This window comes from Globicephala melas, chromosome 7 (assembly GCF_963455315.2).
Source record: "Globicephala melas chromosome 7, mGloMel1.2, whole genome shotgun sequence".
Lineage (NCBI taxonomy): Eukaryota > Metazoa > Chordata > Mammalia > Artiodactyla > Delphinidae > Globicephala > Globicephala melas.
The window spans coordinates 39,010,154-39,033,433 of NC_083320.1; the positions used below are offsets into that span (position 1 = coordinate 39,010,154).

Genomic DNA, 23,280 nt, shown 5'->3' on the forward strand with positions numbered 1-23,280 from the left:
TAAGTGAATTGCATATGTTGCATATTCCATGTGAACCTGTTCTACTGAAAAAAAACCAACAGGTATTAATGATGATTATTTTGTTCTTTGATTAAATTGCTGTGTTCCCAAGTTACATTGTTATATCAAAACAAAGCAGAAAATTATCTTTCCTTTCCAGTCACATTGAAAGTATATTAACAAAAACATGTTCCTACAGTAGAATAAAATTTCTCTGTGAAACAATTTACAGTTGAAATTTGTGATTGATCTCACAGTCAGTACCAAACTCTCTTTGGCTAAGTACCAAAAATAGGTTTAAATTGGTTAATCTTAAAATTCTTTTTAATTTTTAACAATATTCCCTTGATTTAATTTCATGTGAATTTTCTAAATGTACCAGTGTATTCTCATGAAGTTTATTTGGTCTGGTGATTAAAGTCTCTAATGTGTTTTGCCACCTCTCTCTCACACTTCTAAGCCTACTTAGTAAAGAATTCTTTCTTTGTCATTGGTGTCAGTGGTGAACACTGAGTTTGGGATTATAAGACCAAGACTAGACCTGGATGACATCAATCATGTGTTAAGGAAAAACAGTAAAAAGAATTTTATTTCAGCTCTGTCTAGATTGTGTTTTAATATGTATTTCTAAAGATTTTCATAAGCCTGGTGGTTACTTGTAGGGGTATTTTGAGAAATCAGTAAACTATTCCTTAAAATATCAGTTCTTAAGACCAGCTTTTGGTATAATTCTTATTTTGAATCCTACAGCATAAAAGAAAGCTTTTAAAAATACTTGATTGTGTTTGAATCCCTTTAAAGCAAACAGCTCACGGTGACACTTTCAAGTGATAGAATGTTCAGAAATCCATGCCTTGAAAGTAGAACAATCTTAGTCTCTAGAGAGTTCAGGAAGAACACACCTTGAACTTCAGTCCTTCAACAAGCAGAGTGTTATAATGCGGTTCCAAAGGTAGTTCTTTGCAATGTAAGATCTTTATGGAAAGCTCCTTCCTCCATGCTCCCAACCCCTTATTTTTATCTACCCTCATAAAACAGGAATTGTTATTTTATTATTATTGATAACAATAATATTCAAAATAATAATTATAATGGTGACATCTTTTTAGAGTACTTTTCCTCGAAGAACAATAGACAAACATATCTCATACTCTTTTGTTTCCTCCTGTCCTTCTTGTAAGTTCAGATAGTGTCCCCCTCCCCACTCCTGCCACACTCATCGTCTCTCACAGTTCCTAACTTAGCATGAGAAATTGTGGCCAACATCAATGAGGACCAAGTCAACGTGGCTTTTACACAATTAAAGGGCTGGTTAGATCTAGACTATGCAAGAGTACTTTTAAAACATAAGTAAGTATTCACTTTAAATTTTGAATAACATTTGTTATATTAAAACCATGCAATCTCAAAAATAATAGGAATATAAAGTCAATATGAATATCAAATATTTTTGAGTTGTACATTTTTTATTTTTAGGATAAACATGTTCTGGCAGTTGTAACTATTGAGAAAATGCTGGAGAGGCTGAAAAAATCTAATGAACTATTGGAACTCATTCTTAAAGGACTTAATGAATATTTGGAAAAGAAGCGTCTCTTCTTCCCCAGATTCTTTTTCTTGTCTAACGATGAACTTCTTGAGATACTGTCTGAGACTAAAGATCCCACTAGGTAAGTAAGATATACATATATATTATATGTATATAATACATGGCTAAGTTTGTTGCCTTTAATTTTCAGAATAATGCAGAACTTAAATATATATGATTTTGTTTATGTAATAACTTTTTTCAAGACTATTCTAAATCATATCAATAATCAACTTAAATAATTATTAAAAGCATAAGGAATACCGTTGAATGATATTTTTCCAAATGTGATGAACCTTGGAGTGGATTTCTCATTTTATCACATATTGTCTTAAAGATTTTTCAGAACACATCCCTCTTCTACGTCCCATGCAGAATAAAAGTCAGCGCCCTCTCAGTGGCTTGCAGTCACCCACGCAGGTGCTCCCCCATGATCCTTCCTAGTCATCCCCCACTAGCTTTCTTCTTGTTTATTCTGCTACAGTCCTTGTAATTCTCCCATAAAAGGGGCAGCCTCCTCCCTCAGTGTACTGTTCTCTTTGCCTGGGATCCTCCTCACCCAAATATCCATAAGACTTCTTTTACCTCCTCTAGATCTTTGTGGAAACCTGCTCAAACATCGGCCACTCAAGAAGGCCTTCCCTGGCCACTTATTTAAAGTGGCACCCCTTCCAGCACTCCCTAGTCACCTTTCTTGATTATCTTCTCTGCCTCGTTTTCTTTCAGCACACTTTTTATCATCTGGCTTACTCTATAATGTGCTTATTTGTTTACTGTTTGCTTTCCTCTAGCAGAACATAAGCTCCATGATGGCTGAGATTTTTGACCTTCTCCCCCTCACAGCTGATTCCCTGTTCCTTAGAAGAGAGTCTGTCTGGTTTACATCAGTCAGTGAATAGATATTTGTTAAATTTGTCACTTTTGTGTCTTGTGCCTTCAAAGTAGGAGACAAGTAATCCAGACAAAAAGATAAATTTAGACTCAGATTTCCACCTGACTTTTTATACTCTGCCCATTTTTTGCCTGTTTGAAAGATCAATTGGTCATTTGTAACGTGCCAAGAATGAGGAATTTAGTCAGTTCCATCTGTATTACAATGAATAGACTAAAGTTGGGCACCTTCAAAGTAGTTGACTTACTTAAAGCACTAAACCTAGTTCATAATTTGCAAGCAGTCTCTGAAGATCCCAGTTGAAATATCTTACTTTTTGCGCATTTGAAGATTCTTCAGATTAGTGTTTTATCTGTTGATCAAGATTGGTTTGGTCCTTGTATTACTTTTAACAGCTTTTGATTCATTGTGTTGGAAACAAAGCCTCATGTAGCTCTTAGGATAATTGTAATCTTACAGATCTTTTTGTGATTATTCCATTAATGATGATCTCCCACTGGACTGTATTTTCTATCAGCGCTTCATCTCCAGCATCTAGCAGGGGCCTCACACATAGTGCACATTTATGAATTTTGAATGAAGATTGGTATACAAAGAACACTGATATTTAGGGAATTGCTTTTATTTGGTTAAGTCTCTTAAACATTTTTTTTCCTGACAGAGTACAACCTCACTTGAAGAAATGTTTTGAAGGAATTGCAAAGGTGGAATTTACAGAAAGTTTGGACATCACTCACATGAAGAGTAGTGAAGGAGAAGTGGTGGAACTCGTAGACACCATTTCAACAGCCAAAGCCAGAGGTCAAGTGGAGAAGTGGTTGGCCGAGTTAGAGAGAGTTATGATTAAATCCATCCATAAGGTAGCCAACTGTATTTATTATTATTTCTAGTAAAGATGATAGAACGTTAATGTATTATTGATAAATGCACTTTTATTTAGAAAAAGTGAGTCATGAATTACCAATTCAATTGTAACAGATAGATTGAAGGCAAAGATATAGTCTCTGATACTAATTTTGTAGTGACTCACTTGAAAAGTGGGACAAAATACCATACATACTACAACAAACTTGGGTTTTAGTCATGAGTCTGTCTCATTTCTTGTGCTTTCAATGTTAGACACACTTTGGTCTGCATAGTCTGTCTTTAGTCTCGCCTTGGAAGCACCTCTCTGCAGTTTCACATCAGTCTCCTTGACATGTATGCCCCTCTGGTGGTTCCTTTTGTTCTGTGAATATATAAAATATGTACCAAAATGTTAGAAAATCATAAGTACTTTCTACAATTAACAGTAACTTCATATTTTCCATATCTCAGAAAGCATATTACCACCTCAACCATTTGTAATTATTTTTGTTAGTAGAGAATTTTAAGCCGAGGGAGCAGATAGAGCTTAATTGAGCAGTTAATTAATTTTTTACTGTAATGTGGACTTAGCATTCAAGTTCCTTACCAGGAATAAAAATCATGATTGAGCAGGGAAGCATGAGAGAAAGAATGAGAAGGAAATATGGCATCAAGCCCTAATCAACAACAGTTTTCATGAATTTTTCAGATGCTGTCACACATTATTGAAAAATTCACTGGAATCTAGGTGTTTAATGTACATCACGTGTCTTAATGTTCCTTTCTCTTAAATATAATTTTATTATCTGCTTGCTTTGTATTTTTTCAATAGATGCAAAATCTTTTGGACAGGTTCCCATTTCTCCCTATTATGGATTGAGTGATAATGAATGTCCTTATGCATACTGGTTTCTTTGATTGAATTATTTATTTTCTTATGATAACTTCTCATATGTAGAATCACTGGGCAAAAGAGGATGAGCTTTCGTAGGGCTTGATAAATATTGACAAGCAGCTTTCCCATTTACGCAGCTATCAGCAGTTAAATGCATTTCACTTGGACCACTACTTAGCAGCATTGAATTGGTTATATGGTTTGTTACTTGATGTATACAGTGTATACAGTGTTACTTGATGTATACCATGTATACAGTGGTAACTCATTATTTATCTAATGAGTATCTAATACTATTTCAACTATTCTTTTAATTTTGTTTGTCAAAGTACTCAGAGAAAATATTTTGGTTACCATTTCAGAGCATTAAGATGGGGTGGCAAGTAAGCGGCTAGGAAATATCTTCCCCAAATGTTCATGTGTAAGTTTGTGTCGGTGGGAAAAATGCAAGTGAATGCAATGTAAAATACTACAGATAGGAGCTATGTGTGTTACTGTGTTGTGCTGTACGTATTTGCTTGCTTGAAAGGCTACTGCATGCCTAAATTAAGTGAATTTTGTGTCATTTCTAAATAATAAAAAATCATGTTGGCACCTTTGCCCTTTTATCTTACTGGATTATCATGGGTTTAATACTGCAGTTTTCTGTAGTTTGGCAGCTTGCAACTGCCAAAATATGTTATTTTTCATATATGGCATACACAGTTTAATAATATATTTTATATACAATATTATAGAACTTTATGTACTCATATTTCTCCTCATCCAACTGTATAGAAATCTGTGATTTAGATTTTAATGCCTCCCTCCTATTCTCTCCACGGTGTCCTTCTAGAACACATATTTATTCCATCTTTGGCGTTTCTCTACTGTACCTTCTATTCTTTCCTGTGTTCCTCCCATCTCTCAGTTTCTCCTTTTCACCTGCCCTTTCTGTGGCTTCCTCTGGCCTTTTACATTTTCTTTATTATCAATAGACAACATTGCCCTTCATTTCTATTCAACTCCGTAAATATCCTAGCTAAACTAGAAATCCAGAAAGATTTGCCTATCCTTATATATTTCTCAGAAAAATGTAATTTTGATAATCTTTTCTGAAATTCAGACATTAACGTGACTATCACCTCATAGTTGCTACTATTTTTGATTGATACATATAATAGATTGGAATGTTTCCCACTGATGGCTGATAGAAAAAGTGGATCTATGAATTCACTGAAAACATATGTAATAAAGTACATGACTTAGGCTTCCTGAATTTACAGCTCTCAACTCTCCATGAATGAATTATATATCCACCCTGCCATCATAGCCTTGGGCATCAAACTACAGGACTGAGAGGGAGTGAGGTCTGGAAACACAGGAGGAACTTTAGAGGAATTGTGTAGGGTGCTTGAGTGTGCATGTACAAATATACACATGGCTGAGTGGGGATCTGATTAAGTTCAAAGAAAATATGTGTGAATTTGATAGATCTCATTTTGGAATTATTTGAACTTATGTTTTGTAATTAAATTGCTTGCGTTCAGTCCAGATGTACCCAGGACATTTTTGGCTACGACTGGCCAAAGAAATATTTCATATAATGTGGTTCACACAAATAGATTATGTACCAGCAAAATAAAATGCTATGTAATATATTTGTTTTGCTCTCAGGTGTATGGAAAAACTTGAAATTGTCTAGTTACATGCTTTAGATCTTCATCATTGGCTAAGCTGTAAGAAGTTGAGCAGTACAAGATAATCCACTCAGAAGTTAGCTCTTCATGTTTTAGCTTGTTCAAGTAAAGTATGAAATTGTTTACCTTTAGCATTTTCTTTTTCAATTAGGTAATTAGAGATGCACTTTCTGCCTATACACAACATGAACGAATTAACTGGGTAAGAGATTGGCCTGGACAGACAGTTCTCTGTGTATCCCAAACCTTTTGGACAACAGAAGTACAAACAGCTATTGCAAAAGGACAAAAGGTGAGCTTTTATTACCCACAGGTTTTGCAGCATTTTTTAAATAGTTATAATTGCCAAAATACAATTATTCTAAAAAAAAATAAAGACAATCCACTCAAAAAGCCAAGCGTACTGGAGCCTCAATCTTTTTATTATATACATTTGTATGCCTTTAAAAATACAGTGATAATAGGACAAAGAAATGTCCTAAACTCAGAAAGTTTAGGAGGAAATACATAACATAATTCTCTTTTATATCTTCAGTAAAACTACCCTATGAAGACAAAAGATATTAATTGACTTATTTTGACTATTTTAATTTTTAGTGTACTGATTTTTAGTAAATAATAATATTTTGAATGATGCTTAATATTAATTATTCTAACAAATATATATTTAATATTATAATATTAAAATAATAATATTAAAATAATAATAAAAACAGAAGCAGCATTCTTATCCATAAGGTAGGATTCCAAGCAGGTCAACTTTTGGTTGACTGATAGGTCAGTTGGAATCTAGCAATTGCAGATGTTGTTTAAAACCATGAGTTTTTCGTGTATTTTTTACATGGAGTTTGGCATTATTGTCTGTAAGGTATTGTTGAGCACTGGTGAGTGTAGGGTTTGAGAGAGACTCGTATTCTTTGTAAGCAGGCAGGTCTCGTAGAGGAGGGAGCTGAGTGTCACATGCTTAGTTCACTCCAACTTACCAACAGGTCACTTATTTCTCCTCTGAGGAAAGGATAAGGGCATAGGGCAGGAAGTCAGGGATTTTTAGGAAAAAGTCTTTCCTCATGGAAACCAGAGCACGGGGAATGAGGGTTTCCCTTACAGCAGTAAGCCCTTGGGGATACTCCTGGGCTCTTGGCTGTCTATGTGCATGTTTCTTTTCTCCCCAATGGGTCCAGAAACTTCATTTTGTCTTTTTACTTTTAAGCTACCACGCAGCCACCTCCCCACACAAAGGGATTCCTCTGTCGCCAATGTGGGTTACTGGGGGACATGGATCTCGCTCCTTGCTTGCTGGTCCCCCAAACCACCATGCCAACTTTCTCATTCATCACTATGGGAAATAGAGGGAACAAAGAAGCAAATGTGATCAAATAAGACAAATTTGTAGGCATCTTCCACATTTCTTCAATTTAAACGTGGTGTTTATTAAACCTCCACCCGTCTGTCAAAACAATATTTTTCTCTGGAACAGGTAGGAGTTGAGGTAGAGAATTTAAGTGTAAACCTTTCATGCTTCTACTTATCTCCCAGGCATAATTTGTTTCTCAAGGGACACACAATTTAGGTCATTCCATTTCAATATGTCCTCTGCTCAAAGCTATCTGCCTACAATTCTTACCATATTGTTCTTAGCATATTTTATACAGATACAAATAGATTTTTTTTTGGCTTACAACAGTATCCACTGATACTGAGATGAGGTTATTTATTCACTCATTTATTAGTTTACTCCATTTTATCCCACTCGTGTAATATGGTGCACGTATGGAGCCGTTCACAGAGAAAGCCAAAATGAGAATCCATGCCTTGAGTGACTACTACTCCAGGGGGACTCAGCTTCGTAGACGTAGATCCTCTAAAGCTGTAATTGAGTGGAACTTAGCCAGCCTTTTTCGCTGTTACTTGCTGGATTGTTCTCTTCTGTTGTGTTTTGTGATGTTTCACATAGCTAAATTTCATGGAATGAAATTAAGCGTTGTACGTGTCCTTAAAAATTAATTCTTTCCTTTTTCCTCTGCTTGTGAATACTCTGCTTCAATATGCCCTTCATCTGCTGTCTGTGTACCTTGTCCCTGTCTGTATCTCATGCATATTCAGTTTGTTTAGGTTCTGTAGCAGCATCAGGAGGGGATGGCACATGTTTTAGTATTCTAAAGCACTGGTGATTTAATATGTGTTTCTATCAGGGGAGGGTAGCACATGTTTTAGTATTCTGTGTGTTGATGACTTTTTCCTTAATTAATGTGTGGTTCACACTCGAAACTGATATCTTTGGTTCAGTAGCTGGAGACTCTTGGCAGCCTCAGAGGAGACTAGACATTTCCATTCTCTGCAAACACTCCAAGTTGTCTGGAGCTGGATGCTATGATAGCACCATGTTGTACTGTCCCACTTCCAGAGGACCCATTCCCCTCAGGATCTGTTTCCATTTATTTATTCAAAGAATAGTCACTGTGGAACTAGTCAGTATATGAGCTATTACAGGGGCTAAAAATGAATGGAAGAATCACCACTGTCACAGAGCTTGGGTTATTGCAAATATTGCTATGATTTTGAGTCAGTTTATCATTGTGTATGTAGAGGGAACTAGGTATGATAAAAATATGATTCCACACAGGGTTTATTTTGGATAACTATATAAAGTATTGATAGTTACCTTTAGATTCATTAGTTCACTGTACAGAACAGTTTACAATGAATAAAATGTAACAAAAGTGATTCAATATCATGATTTTTTTCAATCTAGCTCATCTGAATTCTCATTGATTTATTATAATATGGTTCCTAAAGAACTTAGTTCATCACAGTTTGAAGCTAAATTTTAGTTCTAAATCTGTTTCTCTAGTGTAGCAAAATACATTCTGCTGATGTAAATAGTAACAAATTCTTATGGACGTATAATTTATACTGTCAGGTCCAAACATTAAAAGTTTAATCTTATGCCTTGTGTTGAACTACAGTATGTGAGAACTGGTAAGGCTCTCAAAGATCCTGACTTTTACTGATTAGGAAACTAAGATGCACCACCTGGCGTAGTTTGTGTTCTTGGGAGCAAAACTATTCTTACTAATCTGTGTACTCAATATACTTAAATTCACCAATTGGCTCCAAGAATTTAAACACTTGGGGTTATTTAGACATAGGTGGGACAGAATTTTATTTTTCACTACTTATGAAGCAAATTAATAGCAATTAATTATGAAAATGATATAAATGGAATAGTGTTCAAGCACCAAACTTTTGAAAAAATGACTTCCTAAAAAAAAGGATAAAATATTTCAAGGGGTAATAAAAGTGACCCTTAAAGAAACAAGTCTCCAACTCTACCCTTTAAGCTTTTCTCATCCTTGGAAATCCTCATTTTTAGTTTCATTGCTACCACTTAACCTGGTCCTAAAGGAGTGAAATAAACTCATTGGTGCCCAATGCTTATTAAATATTATTAGAGTGGGGAAAAGTGACCACATCAGCCTGCTGCAGCATATTTACACTTCCCTTAGGCACAGCAGTTTTCATTGATTTTAATTTGATTTTCCTAAACCCTCTTCTCTTTTTCACATACTGATCAGACTTACCCACCAGAAAAGAGACCCCTCCCAAAAGAGCCTGATCCTTAGAACTGGCCTTAGCTCACCATAAACTAAAATGTTAGCTGTTTTGTGTTTTAGGATCTTTACATTTCAAGTGGCACAAATCCTACTCAGAAGCTCACACAGGAGTACTAGAAGGATTCATGAGATCTAAGGTAGAGCATTTGGAATCAGGATCTCAGGGCTTCATCACTGCTGCAGTTTCTCTTTTGTTGTCTATTTTTCATCTCTGCTGGTCTCTGTCAGGCTTTTTTCTGCAGTGGGGTGAAGGCTTTCAGTAGCTTCGGATTGGCATTCTGAGAGTCTCCCAAGCCTAGTGAAAAGCACTTTTCTTCCCATCTGTATAGCAGTCCCTGGAAAGAAGTGTGATTGGCTCTGGTTGGGTCACACATGCCCTCCTTCATATTGCCTTGGAGATGGGGCAATATGATTGACAGCTCACAAAACCACAAGAGCATACAAGAGCAGAAATGGAAAGGAGGGGATGTTGGGTAGGCGCAAACCATGTATGTCAACTATGTCTGGCCTGATTGAGCTTGTTCACCTAATACCTTTGTAGTAAAAAAATTTTTTTTGATTATTTTTAAGTTATGTCATATGGAAAGTTATAATAAAAATGTAGAAAATACTCTGTATACATGCTAGGTCAAAAATTTTTTGTTCAAAAGGATTCTGATCACACTGAGTAATTATATCTTATTTTCTTTCAGTCTCTTGAGCAATACTTGGAAAAATGTAACAAACAAATTGATGATATTGTCACCTTGGTTCGTGGCAAATTGTCCAAGCAGAATCGTGTTACTCTGGGAGCCCTCGTGGTGCTGGATGTCCATGCTAGAGATGTTCTCACAACACTTGTTAAAAAGAAAGTTAGTGATGACTCTGACTTTGAATGGTTAAGTCAGCTTAGGTACTATTGGCAAGTAAGTAATATCACTGAATGTTATTACTCAGCAATTTCAGCTCACAGGTATATAATTTGTGCTTGCTAGCTCACATGAGAAATAGTATCAGTAATATAGGATTTTAGGATTTTAGCTGATGGCTGACTATACCTAAAAAGCATTCTCCAGATTGAAAATTAAGGCAGCCAAAAACTATATGTCAAGTGTTTGAAAACTGTGTTTATATCTGTATCCAAATGTATAGTTACATAGAAATACATATATAGATGCACACAAACTATGAGTAATTATAAAAAATTACTCATTTGAAATTAGTCATTATGCTTGCTGAATCTGTAAAATGTTGAAACTAATCAGTTTATAATTGTGTTCTTAGATTCCTGATGCATCTAAAGAGTGTACAAATCAGACTGTTTTAGTATGATTTAGTCATTAAACTTTCCTCTTGTTGATCAATTGAACTAACCAGAAACATGATCTGGAGGAAGGTTTTTATCAGGGGATCTATGTAGTTGGTGATGTCAGTCACCATCAGGAAGGCAGGAGGAGCAGGAACAGTACAGTGAACAAGACTGGGCCTGCTGAGAATGGGAAGAGAGAGCTGAGGATTGGAGATAGAGACTCAGAAGTTATCATATTCACTTTTGTGAAAGGCTTTGAGAGGTATGGAGTGGGAAGAGAAGAGTTACAAGAACCAGAACCCTGGAAAACCATATGAGGCCGTGAGTACAGTGGTTAGGAGCTCAAACTGTAGACTGATTGTTTCAAATGCTACATCCTCCCCTTACCAGTTGTGTGACTTGGGCAAGTTACCTACTCTCTTCAAGCACCCGCTTCCTTATCTGTAAAATGGTGATGATGATAATACTCCCTCTACAGTGAAAACAAGTTGAACAAATGATTGAAAATATAGGAGAATAATGAACTATCAAAAAGAGTAAGAAAACAATCCAATTTACAATTGCTCAAAAAGAATAAAATAACTTAGGAATAAATTTACCCAAGAAGGTGAAAGACCTATAAACTGAAAACTATAAGACACTGATGAAAGAAATTGAAGAAGACACAAATAAATGAAAAGATCTGTGTTCACGGATTGGAAGAATCAACATTGTTAAAATGTCCATACTACCCAAAGCAATCTACAGACTTAATGCAATTTCTATCAAAATTCCAATGGCATTTTTCACAACAATAGAACAAACAATCCTAATATTTTTTTATGGAAACAAAAAAGACCCCAAATAGCCAAAGCAGTCTTGAGAAAGAAGAACAAAGCTGGAGGCATCACACTCCCTGATTTCAGATTATACTACCAGAGCTAAAGTAATCAAACCAGTATGGTATTGGCATGAAAAGAGACACATAGATGATTGGAAAAGAATAAAGAGTCCAGAAATAAACATACACATATATGGTCAATTACTTTACAACAAAGGAGCCAAGCATATAAATGGGGAAAGGACATTTAATAAATGGTGTTGGGAAAACTGGACAGCCACATGCAAAAGAATGAAATTGTATCACTATCTTACATCATACCCCCAAATTAACTCAAAATGGATTAAAGACTTGAATGTAAGACTTGAAACCATAAAATTCCAAGAAAACATAGGTGGTAAGCTCCTTTACATTGGTCTTGGTGATTTTTTGAATTTGACACCAAAAGCAAAGGCAGCAAAAGCAAAAATAAACAAGTGGGACTGTATCAAGCTTCTGCACATCAAAGTAAAGCATCAACAAATTGAGAAGGCAACCTACTGAATAGGAGAAAATATTTGCAAACTATATATCTGATAAGAGGTTAAATCCAAAATAGATAAGGAACAGATGCAACTCAATAGCAAAAAAAATCTGATTAAAAAATGGGCAGAAGCAGCCGCATAGCCCAGGGAGATCAGCTCCGTGCTTTGTGACCACCTAGAGGGTTGGGATAGGGAGGGTGGGAGGGAGACATAAGAGGGAGGAGATATGGGGGTATATGTATATTATAGCTGATTCACTTTGTTATAAAGCAGAAACTAACACACCATTGTAAAGCAATTATACTCCAATAAAGATGTTAAATAAATAAATAAAGCACCTCTTGGACACTTAAATAAATAAATAAAAATGGGCAGAGAATCTGAATAGATAGTTTTCTAAAGAAGACATACAGATGGCCAACAGGCACATGAAAAGATGCTCAACATCACTAATTGTCAGGAAAATGCAAATCAAAACCACAATGGGATATCATCTCACACCTGGTAGAATGGCTGTTCTCAAAAAGACAAGAGGTAACATATCTTGGCAAGGATTTGGAAAAAAGGGAACCCTCATGTACTTTTGGTGGGAATGTAAATTGGTGCAGCCACCATGGAAAACAGTATGGAGACTCCTCAAAAAAAACTTTAAAAATAGAACTACCGTATGATCCAGCAATTCCTCTTCTGGGTATTTATCTGAAGAAAACAGAAACACTTAACTCAAAAAGATATATGCACACCCATGTTAATTGCATTATTTTTTACAACAGCCAAGATATGGAAACAAACTAAATGTTCATTGATGGATGAATGGTTAAAGAAGATGTGAGAGATATATATATATAGATATAGATATAGATATGTAATAGAATACTACTCAGCCATAAAAAATATTGACATTTACAGCAGCATGAATGGACCTTGAAGGCATTATACTAAGTGAAATAAGTCAGAGAAAGACAAATACCATGTGATCTCACTTATATGTGGAATCTAAAAAACAAAATAAAATAAAAATTAAAAAGCTGAGAGATACAGAGAACAGATTGGGGGTTGCCTGGGGGTGAGGGTAGGGAAGGTGAGAGAAATGGGTGAAAGGAGTCAAAAGGTCAAAACTTCCAGTCATAAAATAAGTAATTCATGGGGATGTAATATACAGCATGGCAACTGTAGTTAATAATACTGTATTGCATGCTTGAAAGTTGCGAAAAGTAGGTCTTAAAAGTTCTCCTCACAAGAAAAAAATTCTAACTGTATGGTGAGGGATGTTGACTTATTATGGTGATCATTTTGCAATAAATATAAATATGGAATCATTATGTTGTATCCTAAAACTAATATAATGTTGTATGTCAATTATACCTTAATAAAATAGTGTTAGCAAGTTTAAAAAAAGAAAATATAAGAGAGGTAAAGAATAAATACACTTTCCAAAGTTGTTCTACGGGGAAAATTGAAGCCAGTGACTTCAATTACTTATCCAAGGAAATTAGATATTGAATTCTTCTACTGAATTAAATGATGCCTGAAAAGTGAAATTTAAAGTTGTTGTTTACAACATGGCTATTATTTAAGAACTTGAGGTTTCATATTATTTAAATTTTTATTATTTAAACTAACTTCATTTTATCTGATTTGTACTAGGACAATCATTTAGAAACAAAGATGATTAATGCTGGTTTACGATATGGATATGAATATCTGGGTAATTCTCTTAGGCTGGTTATTACTCCACTCACTGACAGGTGTTACAGGTAAACTCATTAATTTAAAGATCTAATTGGAACAACTTTCACTCACTCCTAAATTACTCAATTTTTTAAGCACCAAATGTATCCTCTGTTATCTTTGCCTAGACCCTTAATTCTTGTCTCAACATGACCTTCAATTTCTTTCTCTGCTGGCGTCTTCCTCTCAGCTCTAGAGCTCGAAGTATTATCAGGCGTTCCTGTTATTTTTTTACTTTGTTCATTTCTCCTTTCTTGAAACTTCTGACTCTTCCTTTTGGATCATTTGAGACATCCTTCTTCCTTCTCCAAGGAATTTTCTAGAATTCTGTCTTCATGTATTGTTTTGTTTCCTGCGTCATGGTTTCCTGAATGTCCTCATCCATTCTTAGGCTTTAACAGCCTACATTCTGAAGATCCCCAAACCTGTACCGCCAGCCAAGGTCTCTCTCCTGTTAAGTTTCTCCACACACATGCCTGCTGGATATCTCCATCAGGTATCTCATAGGTATTTACATGTACATTGTTTTTTATTGTCCTTCTGAATAATAAAAGACCTTTATGTTTAACGCCAAGGTCCCATCTCCCATACTCCAAATTATTGTCAAATACTAAATTAAACTTTGTTTTTTTCATTTTCTCAACTGTAAGTAGTTTATTGATGAAACCAGTCTCAGGATGCGAGCAGAAAGCAATTTTGTTCTTTTTTATCATCATTCTTTTAAACTTGCTCTATCAAATATTTTCCCCATTTCTGGATGAAATCTAAGGTAGATTCCTACTCTTTCTGGCAACTTCAATATGTTAATGAATAGTGTTATTATTTTCAGGTACTAAAAGTCCATTTAGGTCTAAAATGAAAGTTACTATTTTTCAGCCAGTTTAAAACATCCCTTCCCTTCCAGCTTGAGCTTGACTCAAGCTCATAGCCTGCATTTGGGAAGGTAAATGTGGTCAGTCTTTTGTCATTTTTGTCCCTGTCCTTTGCATTCATCCCTCAATAGCTCATCTTTTAGCTCCTCTAGTGTTGGGGGTTGATGGAGGAGAGGAGAAGGAAAGGGAGAGGTAGGTTTATAGGTGACAGGTGTCTTGGGTGACAACTATCTCCTGGCTGTTTAGTGCCTTCCTTGATGGCACAAGTCTAGATGTACCAGATCTCCCAGGGGATGTTTATGTGGGTTCTTTGGGAATCTGCAGTCACCTGCTTCTCCCACCTGCGGAAAATGCCTTCTCTGGCTGGCTGCTGGTGACTTTTGCTTCAGCCTCTGCTGAGGTCCACCACACACTGACCCTCTTCCTGGGGTCTCCTCTGATTCTACATGGGCCTCCTGCACAGGGTCCCATTCAGCTTGACTCAAATCTGGTTCCCTTCCAGTGGGATCTAGGTCTGCCCAGATGATACACACATTTGTTTTGCCATCAGTAAGAGTGGATCTTTCTTCCCATCCCTGTTTTCTCCTACTCTGCCATCAGGAGAAGCTGCAGGCATTCTCTTGACTTTAAATATTTTAAAGCTCTCAGCTTGGGGTTTTAGTCAAAATTCTAACACAGAACGATCTGTGTTTATATACCGTTACACATTTTTTTACAACTAATATTTATGTAGGTTTACCAAAACTTTTATCAGTGTCTTTACTTGCCATTGCTTCTTTCTTTGTCTGATTTCTGGTTTAATTTTTCTCCTTACTAGGCAGTAACTTTTAGTAATTGTTCAAGTGAGGCTCTGCAAGTAGTGAGCTATACCAGTATTTATCTAAAATTGCCTCTTTCTCTTCTTCTTCTCTTTTTTTTTCTTTTAGTCTTCACTAGATTATTAAATGATAGATTAGCTAGGTATAAAACCGTAGATGAACAGTAATTTTCCCTCAGCTCTCCAAAGATATTCTACTGGCATTTATTGCTCCTGCTGAGTATTCTGTTATTCTAATTATTATTCCTTTATAGGTAATTTTCTCCATTGTGGTTTCTAAGGTTTTCTCTTTATTGTTGATGTTCACTGGATGCTACTAGATGTGGATGAGTTTTTATTTATCCTACTTGGGACTTTTTCAATTAATATCTTTAATTCTGGCAAATTCTTAGCCATTGTTTTTTGAATTTTGCCTTTTCCCCATTCTCTTCCTTCTTTCTTCTATGTCTTTAACTTTTCTTATAGTTGACCTCTCTCCCTGGGTGATTTCCTCATATTTATCTTCTAGTGCATAATTCTGTTTCTTTAGGTTTTCTCTGCTATTTATTCTGTTTACTGAGTTTTCAAAAGTTCAGTGATTGTATTTTTCATTGCTAGATTCCATGTTGCCTCTCTTATGAAATTGGCTTCTGTTTTTCCCCACAATTTTATGATGTGTATTGCTTTTTTTTTTTTTTTTTTTTTTTGGAGGTACGTGGGTCTCTCACTGTTGTGGCCTCTCCCATTGCGGAGCGCAGGCTCAGCGGCCATGGCTCATGGGCCTAGCCGCTCTGCAGCATGTGGGATCTTCCTGGACCGGGGCACGAACCCGTGTCCCCTGCATTGGCAGGTGGACTCTCAACCACTGCGCCACCAGGGAAGCCCGACGTGTATTGCTTTTTATTTAAAATCTTATTTTAAAAAAATTGCTAGGATACCAAAGAAGGCAGAGTGCCATATGTGCAGTAACCCTCCCAGACGATTGTCCAACTGCCTTTGTCACTGCAAGTCTGATTCTTAATTCTGATCTCTCTTTCCAGTTTTAGCTGTGAGCTAAATATAATAGGGGTTGTTTCCCCGTGTAGTCTTACATTTTCTCACCTGTGGAGGTGTCCATGTGGAGCAGTTTTACATTTATCTCTGTGGAGGGCTCTAGGGTTTTCAGAACAAAATTTTAATGTTAATTTCTCATTTTGGGTTCATGGCCCATCAGTAATGGGAACTGGATCCCACCCTCCGTGAAATGTAGGTTTCTCGTTGGGCACTGTATGAAGGGTAAGCTTCCTGTCTCTTCCTTAGTTGACTCTTCTTTGTCTCTTGAGTAGGTTGCTGGAGTAATTTTAGTTCCCATTTACACACAAGGCAGCCTTTCAAGTCTTCTAGCTTTAAATAGTGAATCCATTCCAGCTCCTCAGCTTGCTCAGTTCTAAGGATTTATTTTCTATGTGGGTATAAATACACTTGTGTTTATATGCAAATTCCAAACCAATGTGCACCTCTACAGCTCTAGCACCTAATTACTTTTCCAGCTATGCATTCCCTCTTCATTGATAATTTCCTTTTCATTCGTTCAAAAATGGCTATATATTTCAAAAGTTGTTATATTTTTCTTTTATGTAGCATTTCCATATGCTTGCAGTAGGGGGATTTGGTGACTCAGGGTCAGCTGAATTCTCTGTATTGACCAGAAGTCAGCACTGAATTTCAAAAGTGAATTTGTTCTGCTTTTGTCATATATACAGCTATTCAGAAGTAAAACATAATAACAGACAAAAGTAATGCCCAAAGATTTTCATAGACTAGTAGGAAGGAAGGAGTTATTGATGGGGAAGTGGAAAATTTGGCTCTCAGCTTAAATTTTTCTTCTTTTCAGAATGTATATAAAAATCACATTATTCAACAAAGATTGTTTATTATATTTCAGAACCTTATTTGGAGCCCTTCATCTGCACCTTGGAGGAGCACCTGAGGGGCCAGCTGGAACTGGAAAGACTGAAACTACAAAAGATTTAGCCAAAGCTGTAGCCAAACAATGTGTTGTTTTCAACTGTTCTGATGGGTTGGATTATCTGGCTTTAGGAAAATTCTTTAAGGTTTGAGTTGACTCGTCATTTGCGATATGATAACTTCTCAGAAAGGCTGTTCATAATGAAACATAATTTGATGCAAGTAAAAGATTTACTGTAGTTTAAGCAAAGTTAAAATTAAAGTATTATCTCAGTAATTCTCGAGAGAAGTAGGGTTATATCAAAAGCTTATTTGAGAAGGACCTCTGCCTCCAGTCCTTGCTATAATGGGTCAGTATTACTGATAGAAATGAATGAGTGGTGTCCCTCCAGTATACTGGACAGCTAGAAGTTTGAGAATCACTGCATCATGTAGAAATTGTGGTATCTAAAGACTTCTTTGTCCGGTAGATCTTGTTATTAACAAGTTAATATTAACAAGTTCATTAATCATTAACAAGTTCAATGATTTACTTCTATAGACACATTCTAATTAATCTTTTTGGTGAACCTGAAATCTTTCTTTTGTTTTTTTGTTAATCATTTTGGTGAACTTGAAATCCTTCTTTTGTTTTTTCTTAGTCTGAGTCAGATTCCCACTCTTATGAGTCTGTAAGATTGCAAAAAGGGAAGTTAACAGTATAAAGTCCCTAAGTTCATCGGTGTAACCTATGAACATCTGGTCATTTTAGTGCTTTGTTGCTACAGCCTGTTATTCCTTAAAATATTAGGTGGTAGAATTGGACACAAAATTATCCGTGTGGGATTATGGGCTCTACTTATTTGTTTATTTGATTTCTATTTTTCTATACTTTTCAAAGTACATTTTAAAGATTCTGTAATCCTTTTCAAAAGTATCTCCAGAAAACGTTAACATTAAAAAAAAAAAAACACAAACTAACAAAAAGGAATGTAACAACCCTACCCCATACAGTAAACTATTCCTCCCTGAAGTATGGCCTAGTCATTTTATAATAGATTTGGAGCATAAAAAGTCTCTACATTTGTGATGCTGAAACAATTAGAATAAAATAAAAGAAAATATTATAATGAATAACATATGAAGAAAACATTTGTGTGACCAGTAACTATTTTAATCATCCTCTATCATGATATACAACCTTGTTGTAATGATTAAAGAAATAAACAGCAAATCTAAAAGATTCTATGTGTAGTTTGAATAGCCACTATATTCCTAAATGTTTAAAGAAAAGTCTGGTATGTGCTAAGTTTTCAAATCTATATAATGATATTCTTAATTCTTTGATGTAGATTCATATACTTATAATATTAAATTTGATTATTGATAAGTATTGATCATATGGACAGTTTGTGTTAGGATCATGCTGAATAATGGGGGTACAAAATAAAAAAGACATAGGTCTTACTATTAAGAACCTCATAATCTGTATAACTGTTTGAACATGTGACTTCATAAGCATTCTGTTCTGTGATTTCTAATCCTTTTATTTTATCATGTATTAGATTTCTAAGTCATAGAGTCTTCTCTAAATAATGAAAATGTACTACTCTTTGATTGCATGCCATTCATGTTTAATCCAGTGTTTCAGTAGATTGAACTGTACACAAATCCAAGGTCAGCCACTATTAGATGTATGGCATTGTACTAATTATTGATACTTAACATCTTATGTGATATAGCCTTAGTTTCCTCTCATAAAAGATATATACAAAGTGCCTTACATCATGCCTGGCATATACTAGGTACTCAGTGAAACACACATACATACATATGCAATCTATAGAATGTACATTCAATGAATATTTTTGCATTGATTTTTTAAAGTTAGTCCACATTTCGACTCGACTACTCAAGCTTAATTTTCCAGTTTTTCCTTATGACCAAATGGCACATACTTATGAGGTATCTGTGAGTTAGAACTGCAAGCTAGTGCCTCAAACGGTGTTAGTTGGTCATTAAGGTGCTCAGGCCAGAGAGTAGTCTCATTGGCAACAGAAGTCATCTTATTTAAAGGATTATTACAATCCATTCTATGGAGTCCATAAGGAAAAAGCAAATAAAATCAGCTTGTAAATAAAAAGTAAGAAAGGCTATGAAATTATAGATATACATCTAAATGGCAAAAGATATACACAGAAAGTAAAAGAAAAAATCAATTGGAAAATTTTCCAGTTGATTGAACTCTTTGTTCATGCAGAATAATGAATTGGTAATAAAAGAATAAGCCATCTTTAAAACTTTAAAGATAAGGGTGAATAAGCAATTTCCTTGATAGGATATTAAATCCGCGAAAAGATGAGGTGAAAATACAACATTTCAATGTAATAGTCAATCAGATAAAATTGAAAAATTTCATTGATCTTTTCTCCCAGGGACTGTTATCTTGTGGAGCCTGGGCTTGCTTTGATGAGTTTAACAGAATTGATTTGGAAGTACTGTCTGTGGTTGCTCAACAAATTCTTACTCTCCAAAGAGGTAATGGACTAGTTTATCTCTGCATTGTGTGAAAACAGTAGAAATATAGGAGGTAATGAATGGCACCAGTCCCATTTGTATGTGGAATTGCTAAGTCACTTCATTCTTGATTACTCACAGGTATTAATGCAGGTGCGGATTTACTAGTGTTTGAAGGAACTGAACTAAAACTTGACCCCACGTGCGCTGTCTTTATAACAATGAACCCTGGATATGCTGGGCGATCAGAACTTCCGGATAATCTGAAGGTACAGAAAAGGCAATTATATTATCGATTTCCTTTCTGTGATTAACACAGTTAATATATAAAAAGAAAGCACATGCTGTTCTTGAATTTTATGAAAAATTTTTGCTTTTAGATGTTATATTTTAGACAACTGTTTTAGAAAATAATTTTAAAGCTTTGAGTACTTTTAAAAAATAGATATGCAATTTCCAAAACTTCTATTGTAAAATTAGTCATAATTATACAAATTAGAAGACATAGGAAATATTGAAAAAGGTACCCATTCTACTGCTTACTATATTGTATTCCTCAATTTTAAATGCTGAAATCAGAAAATTGTGAATTCTGAGGTTTTTTTCAAGTTAATATAATATGAGCATTTTTCTATCTTTATGAACATAATTCAAACTGTAAATAAAGTTATTGAACTGTGCTTACTGTTTGACATTTGGCTTGCATTTAGTTTTCCTTCATTATAGATAATATTGCAATGAGCAATTTTTACTTAAGGCTTTTCTCTATTTTAAGATACTTCCTTAGGAGAGTCATAAGACCAAGAGCTGTGTTGCTAAATTGCCTTCCAACAGAGGTTGAAATAATTTATATCCCATATCAATTCTCAATTCTCCTTAATACCCAGCAGTAGTTTTTTGTAAGAACAAAACAGTTTGCTAATTGAATAGACTAGAATCTTCATTTAAAAAACAAACTTCTTTAATTATTAGTGAAATATGACATTTTCCCCATATCTTTGTTAGACATTTTATATCCTTTTCTGGTGAATTGCATGTTTATGGCTAGCACATAGAGAGAAAATGTTGAAGAATAATGCAGTGATAATTGCGGATCCAAAACCAAGTCTTCTGACTCTAAATCCTGCATTCCTTCCACTATCCACATTTTTAGAACGACAGCTTCTCAGACTAGTTGAGGTACTTTTCCATCGAAAACACTTTTGATTGGACTCACTGCTGCCAAGTATTTTTGTGGTATTTTTATTCCGTACACTTTTATATGTTAGACGTGATGTTTTAGTACTTTGCCTTTGTGAAGGATGGTGTGACTCAAAAATAGAAACTGGTAAATCCTCCTTCATCTAAGAAGCATTTTGCAACTTTTTATTGGGGTACACATTTGGAAAGCTCTTTTTGTAGCAGTACTTTTATTCACTCATGTTTTCCTTTTATTCAGTAGGATCAATCTGAATACATAAATATTTGTAAAGGCAAACATCTGTGAGTAGCTAATCATAAAAAGCTGGGACCAGTATTGGTTGAGTCTGTTAATGCCCCATGCAGACTTTTCCATGTTTTATTTATTGTAAGTGTTAAAACAGTGTCAAAATATTCACCTTGTGGTTCTTGGGGTATTTTCCTTCTATTTTAGGCCAAAAACTGCTCTCAAATTCTGATAGCTTTTTGTTGTTTTCGTTGTTCCTTTTGTGCAGTCTTCTTGGTTAGAGCTGCTATGGAATATCTCTTTTCAAGTACATATGGAAATACCTAACAATTTTGAAAAAAATGTCTTTGTCTGAAATGAAAGATAGATAGATATACTATTTTTTAAAAGCCTGCTGAGGCCCAGAGGATATTATCATCAGTCTTCAGAGTCATCCTCGATGCTTCTCTCTTCTTCACGCAGTGATTCAGTCGGTTACCAAAACCAGCAAAATCCTATTTCGTAAGTCTTATTACGCCTGCTGCTCCCGTCCAGCCCCACGGCCACGCCTTGCTCCCAGCCATCTTCAGTCTTCTCTTGCATGTCTTATTGCAGCAGCTCACCTGTCACCAAGAGTCCCTACTGAAATTCATTATAAAGAATTCCCCATTGTAATGCTACCTGTGTTGTAAGAAGAAATCTAATCGTATAATTTCCAGACTTAAAAAACCACCGGGCTCCTTTTGCCCACAGGAAAAAAATTCAAATTTCTTGGCCTGATCTGCAAGAGCTTTGGCATTAGACCCAGTTGCGTCTGTACCACCAGCTCCCTGCATCTCCCTGTCACACAGACCTCACTAGTCTCGGAAGGTCCCATGCCTTTGCACATGCTGTTTACCCTCTCTTGAGTGCTCTGCTAAGCCACCACTGTCCTGCCTGACAAATTCTTACTCATCCTCTAAGCTAGCAGTCTGCCACCGAACATACGTACAGTTCAGATAAGACCATCTGGGTCCAGCCCCGGGAGCTGGCAGAGGTTTACAGCTGCATCTTTCTATCCTGCACGTGTCCATGGGTTCTACAGGGACTCCTGTTAGGTCTCTCCGCTTGGAACTCCTGAGACTTTGAGTGATGGAATCTGTTTCTCCAGTTGTCATTCCCTCCACTCTGCGTGGGTCGCTGGTGGATGATTCCACGTAGATTTTGCTGTTGGAGAGCTCTCACTTTGCCAGAGGGAATCTTGGGGAGGACTTAAAATGGCCGCAACTTTGCGCTCTCTCTCCCTTATCGTGTATATCTCATGCATCTTCTGTCCCAACAGACTGTGGGAGTGAAGGCCACTGTGATCTTGCTGCCACAGTCTACTTTTGCTTTCTCAGGCATGAGTCAGTCACCAATCTATATTCCCCCACAATAGGGAGATACCCATCAAACTCTTACTGAACTTGGGAGTGAGGAGGGGGGCTTAGGGAGACTCACAGCATAAGGAAACCTCCCTTCGATGGAAGTCTTTTTACAAATCCTCCCTCCTTCCTTATTCTCTCAAATGCTTTATGATTTACAAGTAAATGGGAAGGTTCAAGAATTGTGTATATTTCCTTTGTAAATTATTGGGCAGATCATGCATACTTCGGTAACTGATATGTATCATGTCATGAAGAAAGACTCAAGTTTTGACATCTTGTACATCTAGGTAAAACCTGCATAGTAGAGCAATTTCTTAAACACATCTCCACTTCAGAGAAGCTATATTTAATATTAAAACTATTCTGAAGAATCAGTAATCATTTCAGAATAGTTAAATGTTAGAAGCAATGGTAAAATAGACTTATCCTATTTTTTAAATTGAAGTATAGCTGATTTACAATGTTGTGTTACTTTCTGGTG

The 23,280-nt window shown here is 35.7% G+C and overlaps 1 protein-coding gene across 1 annotated transcript in view; it reads left to right on the plus strand.

The window, feature by feature from the left end:
- Positions 1-23,280, plus strand: part of DNAH7 (dynein axonemal heavy chain 7) — a 246,720-nt gene that overhangs the window by 79,926 nt on the left and 143,514 nt on the right. Inside the window, exons 19-26 of the mRNA XM_030855979.3 lie at positions 1,477-1,670; positions 3,142-3,340; positions 6,052-6,192; positions 10,207-10,419; positions 13,794-13,903; positions 17,470-17,638; positions 19,907-20,009; positions 20,130-20,257. Of these exons, the coding sequence (XP_030711839.2) occupies positions 1,477-1,670; positions 3,142-3,340; positions 6,052-6,192; positions 10,207-10,419; positions 13,794-13,903; positions 17,470-17,638; positions 19,907-20,009; positions 20,130-20,257 (1,257 nt within the window). The remainder of the gene's footprint in view (positions 1-1,476; positions 1,671-3,141; positions 3,341-6,051; positions 6,193-10,206; positions 10,420-13,793; positions 13,904-17,469; positions 17,639-19,906; positions 20,010-20,129; positions 20,258-23,280) is intronic.